This window comes from Petromyzon marinus, unplaced genomic scaffold, assembly GCF_048934315.1.
Source record: "Petromyzon marinus isolate PM22_M1 ecotype Great Lakes invasive population unplaced genomic scaffold, UKy_Petmar_22M1.pri1.0 PM_G_Scaffold_10, whole genome shotgun sequence".
Classification (NCBI taxonomy): Eukaryota; Metazoa; Chordata; class Hyperoartia; order Petromyzontiformes; family Petromyzontidae; genus Petromyzon; species Petromyzon marinus.
The window spans coordinates 1,477,189-1,495,677 of NW_027422651.1; the positions used below are offsets into that span (position 1 = coordinate 1,477,189).

The following is an 18,489-nucleotide window of genomic DNA, read 5'->3' on the forward strand; positions in this document are numbered from 1 at the left end:
TCGGAGTCGCCTAATGGAATCGCGATGATCGATTCAGCGATGGTCGAAAATCGCCGCGTTGCTGGCCGTAGAATCTCTTCGGCGATTGGTCGATTTCTCATCAAGCAGGCAGGATTCGACGGGAAGTGAAATCGCGCCGACTTTAGATGTCGAGGAATCGATGCGGCGATTGGCTTGCGACGGCAAGCGTCAGCTCAGCGAGTTTCAGAGTCACAGCAGACCCAGCAGCATCAGTGAGTGTGTTAATCTGTCTGTTTGTGTCTGTGTGTGTCTCTGTGTATGTGTGTGTGTGTACAGAGTCACAGCAGACCCAGCTATACCAGCAGCATCAGTGAGTGTGTTAATCTGCCTGTTTGTGTCTGTGTGTGTCTCTGTGTATGTGTGTGTGTACAGAGTCACAGCAGACCCAGCTATACCAGCAGCATCAGTGAGTGTGTTAATCTGTCTGTTTGTGTCTGTGTGTGTCTCTGTGTATGTGTGTGTGTGTACAGAGTCACAGCAGACCCAGCTATACCAGCAGCATCAGTGAGTGTGTTAATCTGTCTCTTTGTGTCTGTGTGTGTCTCTGTGTATGTGTGTGTGTGTACAGAGTCACAGCAGACCCAGCTATACCAGCAGCATCAGTGAGTGTGTTAATCTGTCTCTTTGTGTCTGTGTGTGTCTCTGTGTATGTGTGTGTACAAAGTCACAGCAGACCCAGCTATACCAGCAGCATCAGTGAGTGTGTTAATCTGCCTGTTTGTGTCTGTGTGTGTCTCTGTGTATGTGTGTGTGTACAGAGTCACAGCAGACCCAGCTATACCAGCAGCATCAGTGAGTGTGTTAATCTGTCTGTTTGTGTCTGTGTGTGTCTCTGTGTATGTGTGTGTGTACAGAGTCACAGCAGACCCAGCTATACCAGCAGCATCAGTGAGTGTGTTAATCTGCCTGTTTGTGTCTGTGTGTGTCTCTGTATATGTGTGTGTGTACAGTCACAGCAGACCCAGCTATACCAGCAGCATCAGTGAGTGTGTTAATCTGCCTGTTTGTGTCTGTGTGTGTCTCTGTGTATGTGTGTGTGTACAGAGTCACAGCAGACCCAGCTATACCAGCAGCATCAGTGAGTGTGTTAATCTGTCTGTTTGTGTCTGTGTGTGTCTCTGTGTATGTGTGTGTGTACAGAGTCACAGCAGACCCAGCTATACCAGCAGCATCAGTGAGTGTGTTAATCTGCCTGTTTGTGTCTGTGTGTGTCTCTGTGTATGTGTGTGTACAGAGTCACAGCAGACCCAGCTATACCAGCAGCATCAGTGAGTGTGTTAATCTGCCTGTTTGTGTCTGTGTGTCTCTGTGTATGTGTGTGTGTGTACAGAGTCACAGCAGACCCAGCTATACCAGCAGCATCAGTGAGTGTGTTAATCTGTCTCTTTGTGTCTGTGTGTGTCTCTGTGTATGTGTGTGTACAGAGTCACAGCAGACCCAGCTATACCAGCAGCATCAGTGAGTGTGTTAATCTGTCTCTTTGTGTCTGTGTGTGTCTCTGTGTATGTGTGTGTACAGAGTCACAGCAGACCCAGCTATACCAGCAGCATCAGTGAGTGTGTTAATCTGCCTGTTTGTGTCTGTGTGTGTCTCTGTGTATGTGTGTGTGTACAGAGTCACAGCAGACCCAGCTATACCAGCAGCATCAGTGAGTGTGTTAATCTGTCTGTTTGTGTCTGTGTGTGTCTCTGTGTATGTGTGTGTGTACAGAGTCACAGCAGACCCAGCTATACCAGCAGCATCAGTGAGTGTGTTAATCTGCCTGTTTGTGTCTGTGTGTGTCTCTGTGTATGTGTGTGTACAGAGTCACAGCAGACCCAGCTATACCAGCAGCATCAGTGAGTGTGTTAATCTGCCTGTTTGTGTCTGTGTGTCTCTGTGTATGTGTGTGTGTGTACAGAGTCACAGCAGACCCAGCTATACCAGCAGCATCAGTGAGTGTGTTAATCTGTCTCTTTGTGTCTGTGTGTGTCTCTGTGTATGTGTGTGTACAGAGTCACAGCAGACCCAGCTATACCAGCAGCATCAGTGAGTGTGTTAATCTGCCTGTTTGTGTCTGTGTGTCTCTGTGTATGTGTGTGTGTGTACAGAGTCACAGCAGACCCAGCTATACCAGCAGCATCAGTGAGTGTGTTAATCTGTCTCTTTGTGTCTGTGTGTGTCTCTGTGTATGTGTGTGTACAGAGTCACAGCAGACCCAGCTATACCAGCAGCATCAGTGAGTGTGTTAATCTGCCTGTTTGTGTCTGTGTGTGTCTCTGTGTATGTGTGTGTGTACAGAGTCACAGCAGACCCAGCTATACCAGCAGCATCAGTGAGTGTGTTAATCTGTCTGTTTGTGTCTGTGTGTGTCTCTGTGTATGTGTGTGTGTACAGAGTCACAGCAGACCCAGCTATACCAGCAGCATCAGTGAGTGTGTTAATCTGCCTGTTTGTGTCTGTGTGTGTCTCTGTGTATGTATGTGTGTACAGAGTCACAGCAGACCCAGCTATACCAGCAGCATCAGTGAGTGTGTTAATCTGCCTGTTTGTGTCTGTGTGTGTCTCTGTGTATGTGTGTGTGTACAGAGTCACAGCAGACCCAGCTATACCAGCAGCATCAGTGAGTGTGTTAATCTGTCTCTTTGTGTCTGTGTGTGTCTCTGTGTATGTGTGTGTACAGAGTCACAGCAGACCCAGCTATACCAGCAGCATCAGTGAGTGTGTTAATCTGTCTCTTTGTGTCTGTGTGTGTCTCTGTGTATGTGTGTGTGTACAGAGTCACAGCAGACCCAGCTATACCAGCAGCATCAGTGAGTGTGTTAATCTGTCTGTTTGTGTCTGTGTGTGTCTCTGTGTGTGTGTGTGTACAGAGTCACAGCAGACCCAGCTATACCAGCAGCATCAGTGAGTGTGTTAATCTGTCTCTTTGTGTCTGTGTGTGTCTCTGTGTATGTGTGTGTGTACAGAGTCAAAGCAGACCCAGCTATACCAGCAGCATCAGTGAGTGTGTTAATCTGTCTGTTTGTGTCTGTGTGTGTCTCTGTGTATGTGTGTGTGTACAGAGTCACAGCAGACCCAGCTATACCAGCAGCATCAGTGCGTGTGTTAATCTGTCTGTTTGCGTCTGTGTGTGTCTCTGTGTATGTGTGTGTACAGAGTCACAGCAGACCCAGCTATACCAGCAGCATCAGTGAGTGTGTTAATCTGCCTGTTTGTGTCTGTGTGTGTCTCTGTGTGTGTGTACAGAGTCACAGCAGACCCAGCTATACCAGCAGCATCAGTGAGTGTGTTAATCTGCCTGTTTGTGTCTGTGTGTGTCTCTGTGTATGTGTGTGTGTACAGAGTCACAGCAGACCCAGCTATACCAGCAGCATCAGTGAGTGTGTTAATCTGTCTGTTTGTGTTTGTGTGTGTCTCTGTGTATGTGTGTGTGTACAGAGTCACAGCAGACCCAGCTATACCAGCAGCATCAGTGAGTGTGTTAATCTGTCTCTTTGTGTCTGTGTGTGTCTCTGTGTATGTGTGTGTGTGTACAGAGTCACAGCAGACCCAGCTATACCAGCAGCATCAGTGAGTGTGTTAATCTGTCTGTTTGTGTCTGTGTGTGTCTCTGTGTATGTGTGTGTACAAAGTCACAGCAGACCCAGCTATACCAGCAGCATCAGTGAGTGTGTTAATCTGCCTGTTTGTGTCTGTGTGTGTCTCTGTGTATGTGTGTGTGTACAGAGTCACAGCAGACCCAGCTATACCAGCAGCATCAGTGAGTGTGTTAATCTGTCTGTTTGTGTCTGTGTGTGTCTCTGTGTATGTGTGTGTACAAAGTCACAGCAGACCCAGCTATACCAGCAGCATCAGTGAGTGTGTTAATCTGCCTGTTTGTGTCTGTGTGTGTCTCTGTGTATGTGTGTGTGTACAGAGTCACAGCAGACCCAGCTATACCAGCAGCATCAGTGAGTGTGTTAATCTGTCTGTTTGTGTCTGTGTGTGTCTCTGTGTATGTGTGTGTGTACAGAGTCACAGCAGACCCAGCTATACCAGCAGCATCAGTGAGTGTGTTAATCTGCCTGTTTGTGTCTGTGTGTGTCTCTGTATATGTGTGTGTGTACAGTCACAGCAGACCCAGCTATACCAGCAGCATCAGTGAGTGTGTTAATCTGCCTGTTTGTGTCTGTGTGTGTCTCTGTGTATGTGTGTGTGTACAGAGTCACAGCAGACCCAGCTATACCAGCAGCATCAGTGAGTGTGTTAATCTGCCTGTTTGTGTCTGTGTGTCTCTGTGTATGTGTGTGTGTGTACAGAGTCACAGCAGACCCAGCTATACCAGCAGCATCAGTGAGTGTGTTAATCTGCCTGTTTGTGTCTGTGTGTGTCTCTGTGTATGTGTGTGTACAGAGTCACAGCAGACCCAGCTATACCAGCAGCATCAGTGAGTGTGTTAATCTGCCTGTTTGTGTCTGTGTGTCTCTGTGTATGTGTGTGTGTGTACAGAGTCACAGCAGACCCAGCTATACCAGCAGCATCAGTGAGTGTGTTAATCTGTCTCTTTGTGTCTGTGTGTGTCTCTGTGTATGTGTGTGTACAGAGTCACAGCAGACCCAGCTATACCAGCAGCATCAGTGAGTGTGTTAATCTGTCTCTTTGTGTCTGTGTGTGTCTCTGTGTATGTGTGTGTACAGAGTCACAGCAGACCCAGCTATACCAGCAGCATCAGTGAGTGTGTTAATCTGCCTGTTTGTATCTGTGTGTGTCTCTGTGTATGTGTGTGTGTACAGAGTCACAGCAGACCCAGCTATACCAGCAGCATCAGTGAGTGTGTTAATCTGTCTGTTTGTGTCTGTGTGTGTCTCTGTGTATGTGTGTGTGTACAGAGTCACAGCAGACCCAGCTATACCAGCAGCATCAGTGAGTGTGTTAATCTGCCTGTTTGTGTCTGTGTGTGTCTCTGTGTATGTGTGTGTACAGAGTCACAGCAGACCCAGCTATACCAGCAGCATCAGTGAGTGTGTTAATCTGCCTGTTTGTGTCTGTGTGTCTCTGTGTATGTGTGTGTGTACAGAGTCACAGCAGACCCAGCTATACCAGCAGCATCAGTGAGTGTGTTAATCTGTCTCTTTGTGTCTGTGTGTGTCTCTGTGTATGTGTGTGTACAGAGTCACAGCAGACCCAGCTATACCAGCAGCATCAGTGAGTGTGTTAATCTGTCTCTTTGTGTCTGTGTGTGTCTCTGTGTATGTGTGTGTACAGAGTCACAGCAGACCCAGCTATACCAGCAGCATCAGTGAGTGTGTTAATCTGCCTGTTTGTGTCTGTGTGTGTCTCTGTGTATGTGTGTGTGTACAGAGTCACAGCAAACCCAGCTATACCAGCAGCATCAGTGAGTGTGTTAATCTGTCTGTTTGTGTCTGTGTGTGTCTCTGTGTATGTGTGTGTGTACAGAGTCACAGCAGACCCAGCTATACCAGCAGCATCAGTGAGTGTGTTAATCTGCCTGTTTGTGTCTGTGTGTGTCTCTGTGTATGTGTGTGTGTACAGAGTCACAGCAGACCCAGCTATACCAGCAGCATCAGTGAGTGTGTTAATCTGCCTGTTTGTGTCTGTGTGTGTCTCTGTGTATGTGTGTGTGTACAGAGTCACAGCAGACCCAGCTATACCAGCAGCATCAGTGAGTGTGTTAATCTGTCTCTTTGTGTCTGTGTGTGTCTCTGTGTATGTGTGTGTGTACAGAGTCACAGCAGACCCAGCTATACCAGCAGCATCAGTGAGTGTGTTAATCTGTCTCTTTGTGTCTGTGTGTGTCTCTGTGTATGTGTGTGTGTACAGAGTCACAGCAGACCCAGCTATACCAGCAACATCAGTGAGTGTGTTAATCTGTCTGTGTGTGTCTCTGTGTGTGTGTGTGTGTACAGAGTCACAGCAGACCCAGCTATACCAGCAGCATCAGTGAGTGTGTTAATCTGTCTCTTTGTGTCTGTGTGTGTCTCTGTGTATGTGTGTGTGTACAGAGTCAAAGCAGACCCAGCTATACCAGCAGCATCAGTGAGTGTGTTAATCTGTCTGTTTGTGTCTGTGTGTGTCTTTGTGTATGTGTGTGTGTACAGAGTCACAGCAGACCCAGCTATACCAGCAGCATCAGTGCGTGTGTTAATCTGTCTGTTTGCGTCTGTGTGTGTCTCTGTGTATGTGTGTGTACAGAGTCACAGCAGACCCAGCTATACCAGCAGCATCAGTGAGTGTGTTAATCTGCCTGTTTGTGTCTGTGTGTGTCTCTGTGTATGTGTGTGTGTGTGTACAGAGTCACAGCAGACCCAGCTATACCAGCAGCATCAGTGAGTGTGTTAATCTGCCTGTTTGTGTCTGTGTGTGTCTCTGTGTATGTGTGTGTGTACAGAGTCACAGCAGACCCAGCTATACCAGCAGCATCAGTGAGTGTGTTAATCTGTCTGTTTGTGTTTGTGTGTGTCTCTGTGTATGTGTGTGTGTACAGAGTCACAGCAGACCCAGCTATACCAGCAGCATCAGTGAGTGTGTTAATCTGTCTGTTTGTGTCTGTGTGTGTCTCTGTGTATGTGTGTGTACAGAGTCACAGCAGACCCAGCTATACCAGCAGCATCAGTGAGTGTGTTAATCTGCCTGTTTGTGTCTGTGTGTGTCTCTGTGTATGTGTGTGTGTGTACAGAGTCACAGCAGACCCAGCTATACCAGCAGCATCAGTGAGTGTGTTAATCTGCCTGTTTGTGTCTGTGTGTGTCTCTGTGTATGTGTGTGTGTACAGAGTCACAGCAGACCCAGCTATTCCAGCAGCATCAGTGAGTGTGTTAATCTGTTTGTTTGTGTCTGTGTGTGTCTCTGTGTATGTGTGTGTGTACAGAGTCACAGCAGACCCAGCTATACCAGCAGCATCAGTGAGTGTGTTAATCTGTTTGTTTGTGTCTGTGTGTGTCTCTGTGTATGTGTGTGTGTACAGAGTCACAGCAGACCCAGCTATACCAGCAGCATCAGTGAGTGTGTTAATCTGTCTGTTTGTGTCTGTGTGTGTCTCTGTGTGTGTGTACAGTCACAGCAGACCCAGCTATACCAGCAGCATCAGTGAGTGTGTTAATCTATCTGTTTGTGTCTGTGTGTGTCTCTGTGTATGTGTGTGTGTACAGAGTCACAGCAGACCCAGCTATACCAGCAGCATCAGTGAGTGTGTTAATCTGTCTGTGTCTGTGTGTGTCTCTGTGTATGTGTGTGTGTGTACAGAGTCACAGCAGACCCAGCTATGCCAGCAGCATCAGTGAGTGTGTTAATCTGCCTGTTTGTGTCTGTGTGTGTCTCTGCGTATGTGTGTGTGTACAGAGTCACAGCAGACCCAGCTATACCAGCAGCATCAGTGAGTGTGTTAATCTGCCTGTTTGTGTCTGTGTGTGTCTCTGTGTATGTGTGTGTGTACAGAGTCACAGCAGACCCAGCTATACCAGCAGCATCAGTGAGTGTGTTAATCTATCTGTTTGTGTCTGTCTGTGTCTCTGTGTATGTGTGTGTGTACAGAGTCACAGCAGACCCAGCTATACCAGCAGCATCAGTGAGTGTGTTAATCTGTCTCTTTGTGTCTGTGTGTGTCTCTGTGTATGTGTATGTGTACAGAGTCACAGCAGACCCAGCTATACCAGCAGCATCAGTGAGTGTGTTAATCTGCCTGTTTGTGTCTGTGTGTGTCTCTGTGTATGTGTGTGTACAGAGTCACAGCAGACCCAGCTATACCAGCAGCATCAGTGAGTGTGTTAATCTGCCTGTTTGTGTCTGTGTGTGTCTCTGTGTATGTGTGTGTACAGAGTCACAGCAGACCCAGCTATACCAGCAGCATCAGTGAGTGTGTTAATCTGTCTGTTTGTGTCTGTGTGTGTCTCTGTGTATGTGTGTGTGTACAGAGTTACAGCAGACCCAGCTATACCAGCAGCATCAGTGAGTGTGTTAATCTATCTGTGTGTGTCTGTGTGTGTGTCTGTTTAGTCCGGCAAAACAACCCCCTACCTCCTCGCGGTGCCGGACGGGCAACTCTGTCGTGAACAGTGCTGTGGGGGGAGGGCCAATTCCGATTGGCTCCTCCCCTCATGGCGTCTGTGACCACCACATGGGGTTAAATGGGGGCTCTGGACGGGTGCGAGGGGCTGGTAACCCCTCCACCTTCAAAAATGTACCACTAAACCACGACTGAAATATGTGACTAATAAGCTTGTGCCGGAGGCCCTGGGGGGACAGGCGTCTATGACGTCTCCTGGCCAAACCCCAATTGGCGGAGCCAGGAGATTGAATCTCTACCCTCGGGACACCTCCAGAAACAACAAAAAGTCACTTCGTGTGGCCACGTGGAATGATCGAACACTCACTGCGGAGGAGCGGCTGCCACTCCTCTGTCGGGAGCTGGACCGGTACCACCTGGATCTCTGTGGCATTCAGGAGGTCCGGTGGACCAGTTCTGGCTCCTGCCACCATAAGGGGTGGACAGTCCTCTCCTCAGGGCAGCAGACTGCCAAACATCAGGGTGTCGCTCTTCTTTTGAACAAAAGAATGAAGGGGGCGTGGGAGCATGGCGGTGAGGTGTGGGAAGCGGTAAGCCCCAGGCTACTTTGGGCTCGCCTTCCCATCAACCGGAGGCGAGGAGTGGTGGTCGTGGTTACTTATGCCCCTACCGAAGACGAACATTCATGGAGGCATGCAGGCAAAGCAGATGAGTCAGATGCCTTCTATGACCTGTCACAGGTGCTGGCTAAAGTGGCCCCTCGGGATAGAGTCATCTTGTTGGGTGACTTCAATGCCCGAGTTGGTCATGATGCTGGCACCTGGTCTGGAGTGATTGGAAGGCATGGGCCAGATCAGCTCAATAACAACGGTAGGAGGCTGCTAGATTTGTGTGCAGCCCATGGGCTTTTAATTACCAACACGCTCTTCCGGCATCGGCACATCCACACTATCATGGATGCATGCCGGGTCCAAGCAGGACTACATAGTGACAGACCAGCGGATGCGAGCCCATGTCTATGACACCAGGACCTCCCGTGGAGCTGATCTGCCCTCTGACCATCGACTAGTCATCTGTAAGATGCGCCTGCCATTCTTCCACTCCGGTGGTGGGTGTACACCCAGGACCCCATTCCAACCTAAAGTGGCCTGGTCTCAGTTATCTGATGAAAGTTGCAAGCGAGAATTTCATCATCGCTTGCGGCTGGGGTTGGCATCGTCCCCCACTCCTCCTGATGTCGAGGGTAAATGGGCGAGGTTAAGGACTGTGACTCATGCAGCTGCAATGGCTGCTTTGGGTACGCGGTCCAGACCTCCCCAGAGACCCTGGCTGACAGAGGAGGTGTTCAGGATGGTTGAGCAAAGCGACAGGCCCACTGTCATCGGCTACAAAATCCTACGTCAGAGAATGAGGAGGCTTACCGCAGCCTTCGCTCGGAGGTTCAGAGAGCCGTGAGGCGCTGCAAGGATGGGTGGTGGTCGCGGGTTGCTGAGGAGATGGAGTCTGCCTCCGTGGCCCATGATCACAAATCTCTATTTAACTCCATCAAAAAAGTAACCTGCAGCGCCACACCTATTACCATCATTAGGGGAAAAAACGGTGATCCAATTTCCGACCCCCAGGAACAGGTTTGCAGATTTGCTGAGCATTTCTGTGAGGTCCTGGGGGAGGGGAAATCCCTCAGCCAAGAAAACATCGTGGCACAAAGTGGGGATGACCCTGGTGAGGCTGCAGTGCCTCAAATATTGGAAGTCACCCCCTGTGAGTGGCTGGCTGAGGTGCCATCTGTTGAGGAAGTACAGAAGGCGATCCGGAGTCTTGAGACCAGTAAAGGCACCGGGTAGAGATGATCTCCCAAGCGAAATGCTGAGGGAGGGTGGCGTTTGTGCACAGACTGCCCTATATGACATCATAACAACAGTCTGGACCACTGGACGAGTTCCGCAGGATTGGAAGGATGCCCTGGTGGTCCCCCTCTTTAAGAAGGGGGACCGCACAGACTGTAACAACTACAGGGGCATCTCACTCCTCAGTGTTCCGGGAAAGGTCCTGGCAAGGATTATTCAACATCACCTTGCCAGGCACGCTGAGGAGAGGCTTGCGGAGCCCCAATGCGGTTTCAGGAAAGGGCGGTCCTGCACAGATGCCATATTTTCTGTCCGTCTGCTACAGCAGAGGTGTAGAGAATTCCAACAAGACCTACATCTCTGCTTTATTGACCTGGTCAAGGCCTATGATACCATCAGTAGGCCTGGGCTCTGGGTTGTTCTTCGTGCTTTTGGAGTACCTGACCCTCTGCTCACGATCATTAAGGACCTTCATGATGGTGAGCGGGCCCGGGTAAAACTCCGTGGCCGGGAGTCAGAGCCATTCCCTGTACACCTTGGGGTGCGACAGGATGTCCTCTGGCTCCCACATTATTTAACATCTATTTTGACCACGTAGTTCATGAAGCCTTCAATAGCTGTACCAGGGGAATCTCCATTTGGTACAGATATAATGGGAGGCTGATCGATGCCCGGGTGCGGTCAAGGGATGGCGTTATGTATGCAGATGATTTGGTAATAGCTGCTCATTCAGAGGAGGAGTTGGAGATGCTGCTGCTGAGACTAGAGCATGCCACTAACAGATGGGGCCTTACCATCAGCCTCACCAAAACTAAGCACCTGCCTGGGTATTTTGTACCATCGGACACTCCACCCCCACAACTCCCAATCGGTGATGGGGCAGTTGTGGAGAGAGTGGAGAGTTTCCCATACCTGGGCAGTGTGCTTATGACCGGCTCCAGTTTAACAGCAGAGGTCTCACTCCGAATCAGTCGAGCGGCAATATCTTTTCATCGGTTGCGTAACGCTGTGTGGAAGCTACCTGGTCTATCTCTCCGCACTAAGCTTCAGGTCTTCTCGGCTTCGGTCATTCCCTCCCTTCTCTATGCTTGCGAAACGTGGACCCCCCTAATGGAACATCTTCGCCGGTTAGAAACATTTAGGCTAGCCTGCCTACGATCCATCTTGGGTTTAACCAGGCTGGATTGTGTGAGGAGCTCACATATCCTTGAAAGATCTGGGCAAGGTCCCATCGGTGAGCTCCTCCGGCAGACAAGGCTGCGTTGGCTGGGTCATGTAGCCTGCATGCCCAGCCACCGCATGCCGAAACAGCTTTTGTTTAAACGGATCGAGGGGGCTAATCGGGCGTGGCACGTGCTAGAGAAGATATGGAGTGATGTTGTACAGGAGGACGTGGAGCTGAGTGGACTTGCCGATGACTGGTACCAGCGGTGTCAAGATCGGACTCTGTGGAGGAGGCTCGTGAAGGACGCTGCTACTGGGCAGTTGGAGGCAGTCGCCCTCCAACAACAACGGAGGGCGGAGGAGCGACACTCACAACAACGAGCGGAGCGCCGGGTGGCTAAAGCACAGCAGATTGGCACAGTAGGGGACACAGGTGGTGCATCAGCCAGTCATCTCAGTCATCTCAGTCAGCCGACCCGTGGCACCTGGATCTGCCCCGTGACCTCCTGCCCGCGGGCGTTCGACACTTCACGTGGCCTCAAGGTGCACATGGTCTGGCACAAGCGTCGTGGTGACGTCACCGCCACTTAGTGGCGAATGGCGGTTGTTGTTGTGTGTGCACGTGCGTGTGTGTGTGCGTGTGGAAAAAATGTACGATACGATTATGGTGGATATTATTACAGAATATCGTAGTATCGCCATATCGAGATAACTTTCGGAGTTAATAACTTAAAAAAATATTGTACAATTCTGGAAGAGCGTTCCGAACTTTGTAAGCGTTTGCATTGTGTGAACGTCATCATTTGGAACGAACCAACTTACCGCTTTAAATTGGGGGGGTCACAGACGCGATATATTTTTAATATATAAATATATACATCTCCAACAGCAATACAATGACAAAGCGACCGTGAATATGTAATATATATTTCATAGTAGATCATTCAGCATATATTGTTCGAGTAAATATGATTCCAATTATGTGATGGAAGTGAAAGTATAAGATTGATAGTTTGAGCATCAACCCTTCGCTGGGAGTGGTAGCTCCCAAGTGCAAATGGCTGACGTCTCAAGCCCGGCTCCCAGGACGCTTCGAAACTGTTCAGAACATAACGACTCCCCCCCCCCCCCCCCCTAAACTTGCACGAACAATTTCTCTCGCCCCATAAAACTCTGAGCAGGATTGAACTCACGCGAACCGGTAAGTGGGTGTTTTGGTTTAAAATTTTGACCAAAAAAAAATCCGGTGTTGTGTGACCCCGTGCGGTGGTGACACCGCAGGCTGTGGTTGCTCCCCGCCGGGGAAGGCGTCTCCTCGGTAGGCAATCCAGGCCATTCAGGCCCTCCCTGGCATCTCGGGCCTAGTCTGTCACAAAGAAAATAAAGAATTAGACATGCTTTGTGGAACTGTTTTCAAAGTAAGATACACAGGCAGCAGTCGTAAGAAAAAAGGCCGAAAGACAATCGTCAGTAACAGAGGTGTTATGAAAAAGGGCCATTGCCCGATTATGCACTACAGTATTTTTAAGTACAGTGTTATTGGTAAATATGTAGGGGTTTTTCTCTCGTGATATACCCGTCTTTGTGTTTGTCCTCATGCTTTGGGTTTCGGGCTGTTCCACGCGAGTTTGAAGCCTTTGGTTAAACGAGGTAACACAACGACGGGTTAAGTTATCTTTTGATGCATCACAGCTGTCAACCCGTACGGTTTACCCCGTATTCTTGTACAGAGACATTGAGTTTTCACGGCCATTCGGGGTACAGCCGTTTCAATACGGGCAAAAAAACATTCTTTGGTAACATAATTTTGTCTATTTGTTTGTGTTTCTACATTGTGATGGGACTCCGTAGGATGAACGTTGATACTGGTAGGAACGAAGTTGTAAACTGAGTGTACCAGCCTGCAATAGATTAATGTGTCCGTCCGTCCATCCCCCTTCAATAGACAGCGCAGAGACTTGTCCAACCAGCCCACCCTGCAGGGACCTGTTATTTATAAAGACACGTGGTGGCCAATATGGTCTGAATTGATCTGTAATAAGGTAGGGCACTGATATGGGGTTGACAGCTACGTGGTGGTGAGTGTACTCGTAGTGATTGTCTATTTGTGTGTTTTTCCCTTGTGATGGGACGTTGTTGTTGTAGGCAGCTGCGGGACTGTGCAACGTTGGTGAGTGGCAGACATCCATTGTAGAGTACAATGTTACTATGCAACCACGTTTGCGCTACCCTCCTCCACCAAGCCACACGGACTAGCCTGGTGAAGTATGGTCAAATCGCGACCCGGGGCGGCGTGGGGAGTCCCTCGTCCAGCAATAGATTAACAAAATGGCTCCAACTGTATATATTTAAAATAAGTAACATTTAAAAATACGTTTTTTTTTTAAACACGCTTCGTTAAAATGTACCGTACGAGTAATGGCAGAACTCCACGACTCCAGGAAGTGGCCCCGAAGCTTGCCACAACGTAAGGGGCCCGTGGTGATTTACAGCCAACGTCAGTTGAGCAGTGGACAATTAGACCCTAGCCTAAACGTAAGATATATAAAAGATTGCTTCAAAATATCTATTTTTAATGATAGAATATCGTATTGCAGTCGATACGACATTGGGAAGTGGGTTAAAATTGAGTTACAAGATTTGAGGATACAACATAGTTGAGGATACGACAGACAAGAGTGAGTTAAATAAAAGCGTGTAATAATAAAATACATCTCGTGCTGTAGTTAGAATTTGGTGATGCTAAAATGGCGCAGCCATGTTTAAGGTGTGTGACAGTTTCACTAATGCCACACGGACACATTCTGTGTCGCTGTAGTAGACACGTGTGTTGGAATATTACAGTCCACTTCCACACAACATTGGAGTAGTTTCTCTTTCCACGTGACAAGTGCCGTCTCAAAGACGTTGGGGATTATGGCCTTCCTCTTTAGCGCTGTCCATGATATTCAACTCAAGAATGTTGCATTGGACACTCCCAGTTGTATACATTTGTTAAAATTGCTTACGTGGCTTAATTAATGACACAAATGCACACCACGGTTTCTCATTGAAAAATTGGTAAATTTCTCAATATCACTGTCCTGGGCACAAAAGCAAAGTTTGTGGGGAATAATAGCCATTTTCTATACTTTTGAGGCAAAGGCAATTATAAAATAACACTTTACTACCCGGGAACAGAAATCGTGTTACATAGTGATATAATCACGCGCAAGTGACGTCCTCCACATCGACCAGCTCCCCTCGTTAATAATCATGAGCAGGTGACGTCACTCCACATGGAGCACCCTCCCCCCTCATTAATAAGCATGAGCAGGTGACGTCACTCCACATGGAGCACCCTCCCCCCTCATTAATAATCATGAGCAGGTGACGTCACTCCACATGGAACAGCCCCACTCATTAATAATAATTATAAGGTGACGTCCTCCAAATGGACACCCCCCCCCCCCATTCATAATAATTAGCGGCTGACGTCACTCCACATGGGGGGGGGGGGCGAGGTGCCTCAGCGTCAATTTACAACCCTCACGACAAAGGCGGAACCCTCACGTCACGCGATCTCCGTAACGCTGTTGTTGAGACATCAAAGTAAGAAGGACGTCACGATGAACAAGGAATTATAACCTTTACACGAAATAGGTCTGTGTCACCGCGCCCTTACAAATTGCACACGCATTGATGTAACGAGTGAGACGTCGCGGTCAGCTTTTCGCTTGCAAGTTTCACATTTACCGCAATGCACCCGTCACTGGACGGGCGAAAGGCGAGTGATTATTTACAGCCCTTCTTTCACTCCACTGTTGGATGAAGGTGAACCCAGGCCACGTATGCCGTTGGGGATATTTGACCGCGTTTCACCACTTTGATCGATGACGTGGAAATGGGGATCCTCGACGTGGGAGCATAGAAGTAGAGTACGACAATGCAGTTTGCTGAACTGCCTTGGGCTTGGTGCTTGCTGATCCAAGCACTGTGAGTGGCGCAACTCTGCAAAGTTGAAACTGGAGCACCTAGAGAACCCACGCGTGTGAAGGGGGCAACGCTCTATCCCATGCAGATGGAATAGATGGAATCCACATATCATGGGACCTTTTTTTGCCAGTATCTAAGTATGAAGGTATGAAACGTAAAAATAGATGGAGTCCACGTTTGCTGCACCGCTTTCTCCTGATGAGCCAGAGTACGGCAACCTCCCCGAAGCACACGGCAAGGAAGTTTCACAACATTTGTGTGATCCACCAACCCACGCTGCCTCCACGGTTCTGGACTAGAGGCCATGTGCAGTATAGCCACCACCGGCCAACTGGTCAGGTAACGAGGGATCATATTGTTAGAATTCAAGTTCACAATCTCATTCAGTCATCTGTCCTTTTGGTCTCGTTTGTATTGTTTCTCAAATGTGCGTGTCTCGCTATTGCAGTGTCGCTTGCTCCGTTAGTCTACATCAGTGATTCTTCACCTTTACTGCAGCCTTGCACCCCTTTGGCTCTCAGTTATTTAACAAAATGTGCAATGTTAATAAATACATGGAGGGTTTTATGAAACAAAGTAGGTTGTGCGTACGTGCCCGTGCTTAATTTGTGTTCGGATGATTTACCTTCTAAAAACATCGAGCCATTTCTCGCACCACCAGATAAAGGGCATCTCGCACGCCCAAGGGGTGCGTGCATCACAGGTTAAGAACCACTGCTCTAGAGGTATTGAAGTGGTTTGGTTCACAAGGACAGACGAAGTGCGGCATGTTACACAAAAATGGGGCAGGACGAGATGGGAAATGCACGACTGTCAATTCCTGGATTGGAGGTGACACACGATGATGACTTCGCACATCATTAAAGTTTTAAACAGTCGTTTATCACACCCATTGTTCGATGCACGTGTCCGGAACGCGTAAAAATCTATGGTAATCGATGACTCGACGTATCCCTGCGCACGATAGATTAAAAACTCCTTAACTCGTTTATCTCCATTTCTGTCTTTGAACAGGGAACGGGAGAGTGGAACCGAGTAAATTCATCAACCCAAGCCCCTTCGCTCAGCACCTGGCAGCAAGACGAGGCCGGCTGGCGCCAATCGCTACTCCACGTCCATCGGCCACGTGTGGCTCTCCGTGCTCTTCATCTTCCGCATCATGGTGCTGGTGGTGGCGGCCGAGAGAGTGTGGGGCGATGAGAAGTCCGGTTTTGTGTGCAACACGCTGCAGCCGGGCTGCCAGAACGTGTGCTACGACCACTACTTCCCCATCTCGAAAGTGCGCCTCTGGGCCCTGCAGCTCATCTTCGTGTCGACGCCGGCGCTGCTCGTGGCCATGCACATCGCTCACCGCCACCGCAGGGCCAAGCGGAAGACGCGGCGGTGCGGGCGGCCCTGCAACGTCGCCATATTGAAGCCGCCAACCGACGGCGTGCTGCTGTGCACGTACGTGGTGAGCGTGCTCTTTCGCGTCGTCTTCGAGTGCTCTTTCCTCTACGCGTTCCACTTCATCTACAGCGGCGTCACGATGCCGCGGCTCCTCAAGTGCGACGCGTCGCCCTGCCCCAACACCGTGGACTGCTTCGTTTCGCGTCCCACCGAGAAGACCATCTTCACCATCTTCATGCTGGCCGCGTCGGCCGTCTGTCTGTTGCTCAACCTGGCCGAGCTGCTCCACCTGCTGGCACGCTACTGCAGCCACGTTTGCCGGCGCGGCTCAGAGCGCCGCTCAGGCGGAGGGAGCGGCTAGCGCGGCCGGTGGAAGAGGCGGGAGGGGGGCGCGTCGACGAGCGAGGGGGGCGTCGGGGTGCCCCCCGGGCCAGCGGAAGGGCGACGGCGAGAGGGGACGCAGTTGGTCGAGGACGCCGGAGCCGGGCAGTGGCGGCGGTGGTGACCGCAGGGCCGGGCAACGGCGGTGGCGGTGGTGCCCGCCCAGCTGGGAGGAGGCCTGAGCAGACATCCTTTGTGGGTGCCTCGCCCGACTCCACACGGTGTATACGTGAGCAAGCGATGTAACGTAATTATGTCGTGCACAGTTTTTTGCGATGGAATGAAGGCAATGGACTAATTTCACTATTAACATTATGTTCACATTGTTATTAGAATTACGTTTTATATATGTAAGAATCTGAATTCGAGGTGTTTTGTTTGGTGCACCACATTAATGGTGTCATTCCTCCAGGGCCCGTCGAGCCACTGGGCACACACACCTTTGCATGGTTTGCTTACACCGAGCGTTGCCACTGTCCATTCGCGAGCCAAGCGGCTTCCCTGAGCCCGCGGTGGAAATCTCACACGACCGTGACGGGGGACCGCTCTCTCTAGAAGATGACTGCTGTTGACTTCCCACAAAGCCGTGCCCGATTTCACCGACCACGGGAAGGATGATGGACCGAGTGGACGCCCACACTGACGGGGATTTGAACTCCGCAGATTCTCGACCCGGGCGGCTTCGTTCACAGCGCCACACGGCGTGGGACTTTATTAACTTTATTTCTAAACGATTGTTTAAAATAATACGCAACAATAACGATGGCAATAACTGCTATCTCAATAAAAAAGTCACCAAGAACAATAATTTGATCTTAAGTGGAGAGGGGTGGTGACTGCCAGGTTCTTACATTGTTTACAGCCATTGTAATTAAAGCCGAACTAACAAAGGTGTCAAGTCTCGACTGGATACAGAGTGAGTTCAGTATTGCTCGTTGGGCGCTTTTGAAAGCCAAACGATAGCAATAAAAAATAAATTCAAAGCAAGATTGGACATCACAGAGCAAGAACCTTCATCAACAAATACTCTAATATACAGAACTGTATTTTATGCATATCTTAAAAAAACATATGTAAAAACACATGTTCACAGATTTATGTTAAAGGCAGTGGGAGCTTTACTTGGTTAACGCTCAGGGTATGTTTTATAAGTTAGTCCAGAAAAACATTTACAATCACACTGCGCCGTGTAATACATGCAAAACACACGTGGGTTTATGCTCTGTCACACTTGAGAAAGAGAGATATTTTTTTACAGAATTTTGTGTCTTGTCACAAATCACCAAACCAATGCAAATTGAGATTTCGGATAGGTCTACGCACACACGGGACACAATGCGTTTGTTAAAACTCCCCTTATCACCGCAAAGCAAACCACACTGTGGGTTTTATAATAGACTCTCCTTTTGCCGATCCAAGGGACGGGTGTATTGCAATAAGTCTGAAACTTGCAAGCGAAAAGCAGATCGCGACGTGATATATTAATTGCGTCAATTTGCATTCAATCAGTAAGGCTGCAGTGACACAGACCAATTTCATTTAAAAGTTATAATCCCTTGTTCATCATGACGTCCTTTTTACTTTGTCTCAACATCGTTACGGAGATCATGTGACGTGAGGGTTCTGCCTTTGTAGTTAGGGTTATAAGGGGCCATCCATTTAGTACGTACGCATGGAGGGGGGAGGGGGGATTAACCCAAATGTGTACGCTTGCGTATGGGGGGTCTA

General features: G+C 49.1%; 1 protein-coding gene across 2 annotated transcripts; it reads left to right on the forward strand.

Moving 5' to 3' along the window:
• Positions 1–11,244: 11,244 nt before the first annotated feature.
• Positions 11,245–18,489, forward strand: LOC142908588 (gap junction beta-6 protein-like). 2 transcript variants are annotated; one of them, XM_076059355.1, is made up of 3 exons: positions 12,141–12,217; positions 13,162–13,186; positions 16,006–18,489. In XM_076059355.1, the coding sequence occupies exon 3, from the start codon at positions 16,151–16,153 to the stop codon at positions 16,739–16,741; it is 591 nt and encodes a 196-aa protein (XP_075915470.1). In that variant the 5' UTR covers positions 12,141–12,217; positions 13,162–13,186; positions 16,006–16,150; the 3' UTR covers positions 16,742–18,489. The 2 variants fall into 2 exon arrangements, with proteins under 2 accessions (XP_075915471.1, XP_075915470.1); XM_076059356.1 differs by lacking the exons at positions 12,141–12,217; positions 13,162–13,186 and adding an exon at positions 11,245–11,559.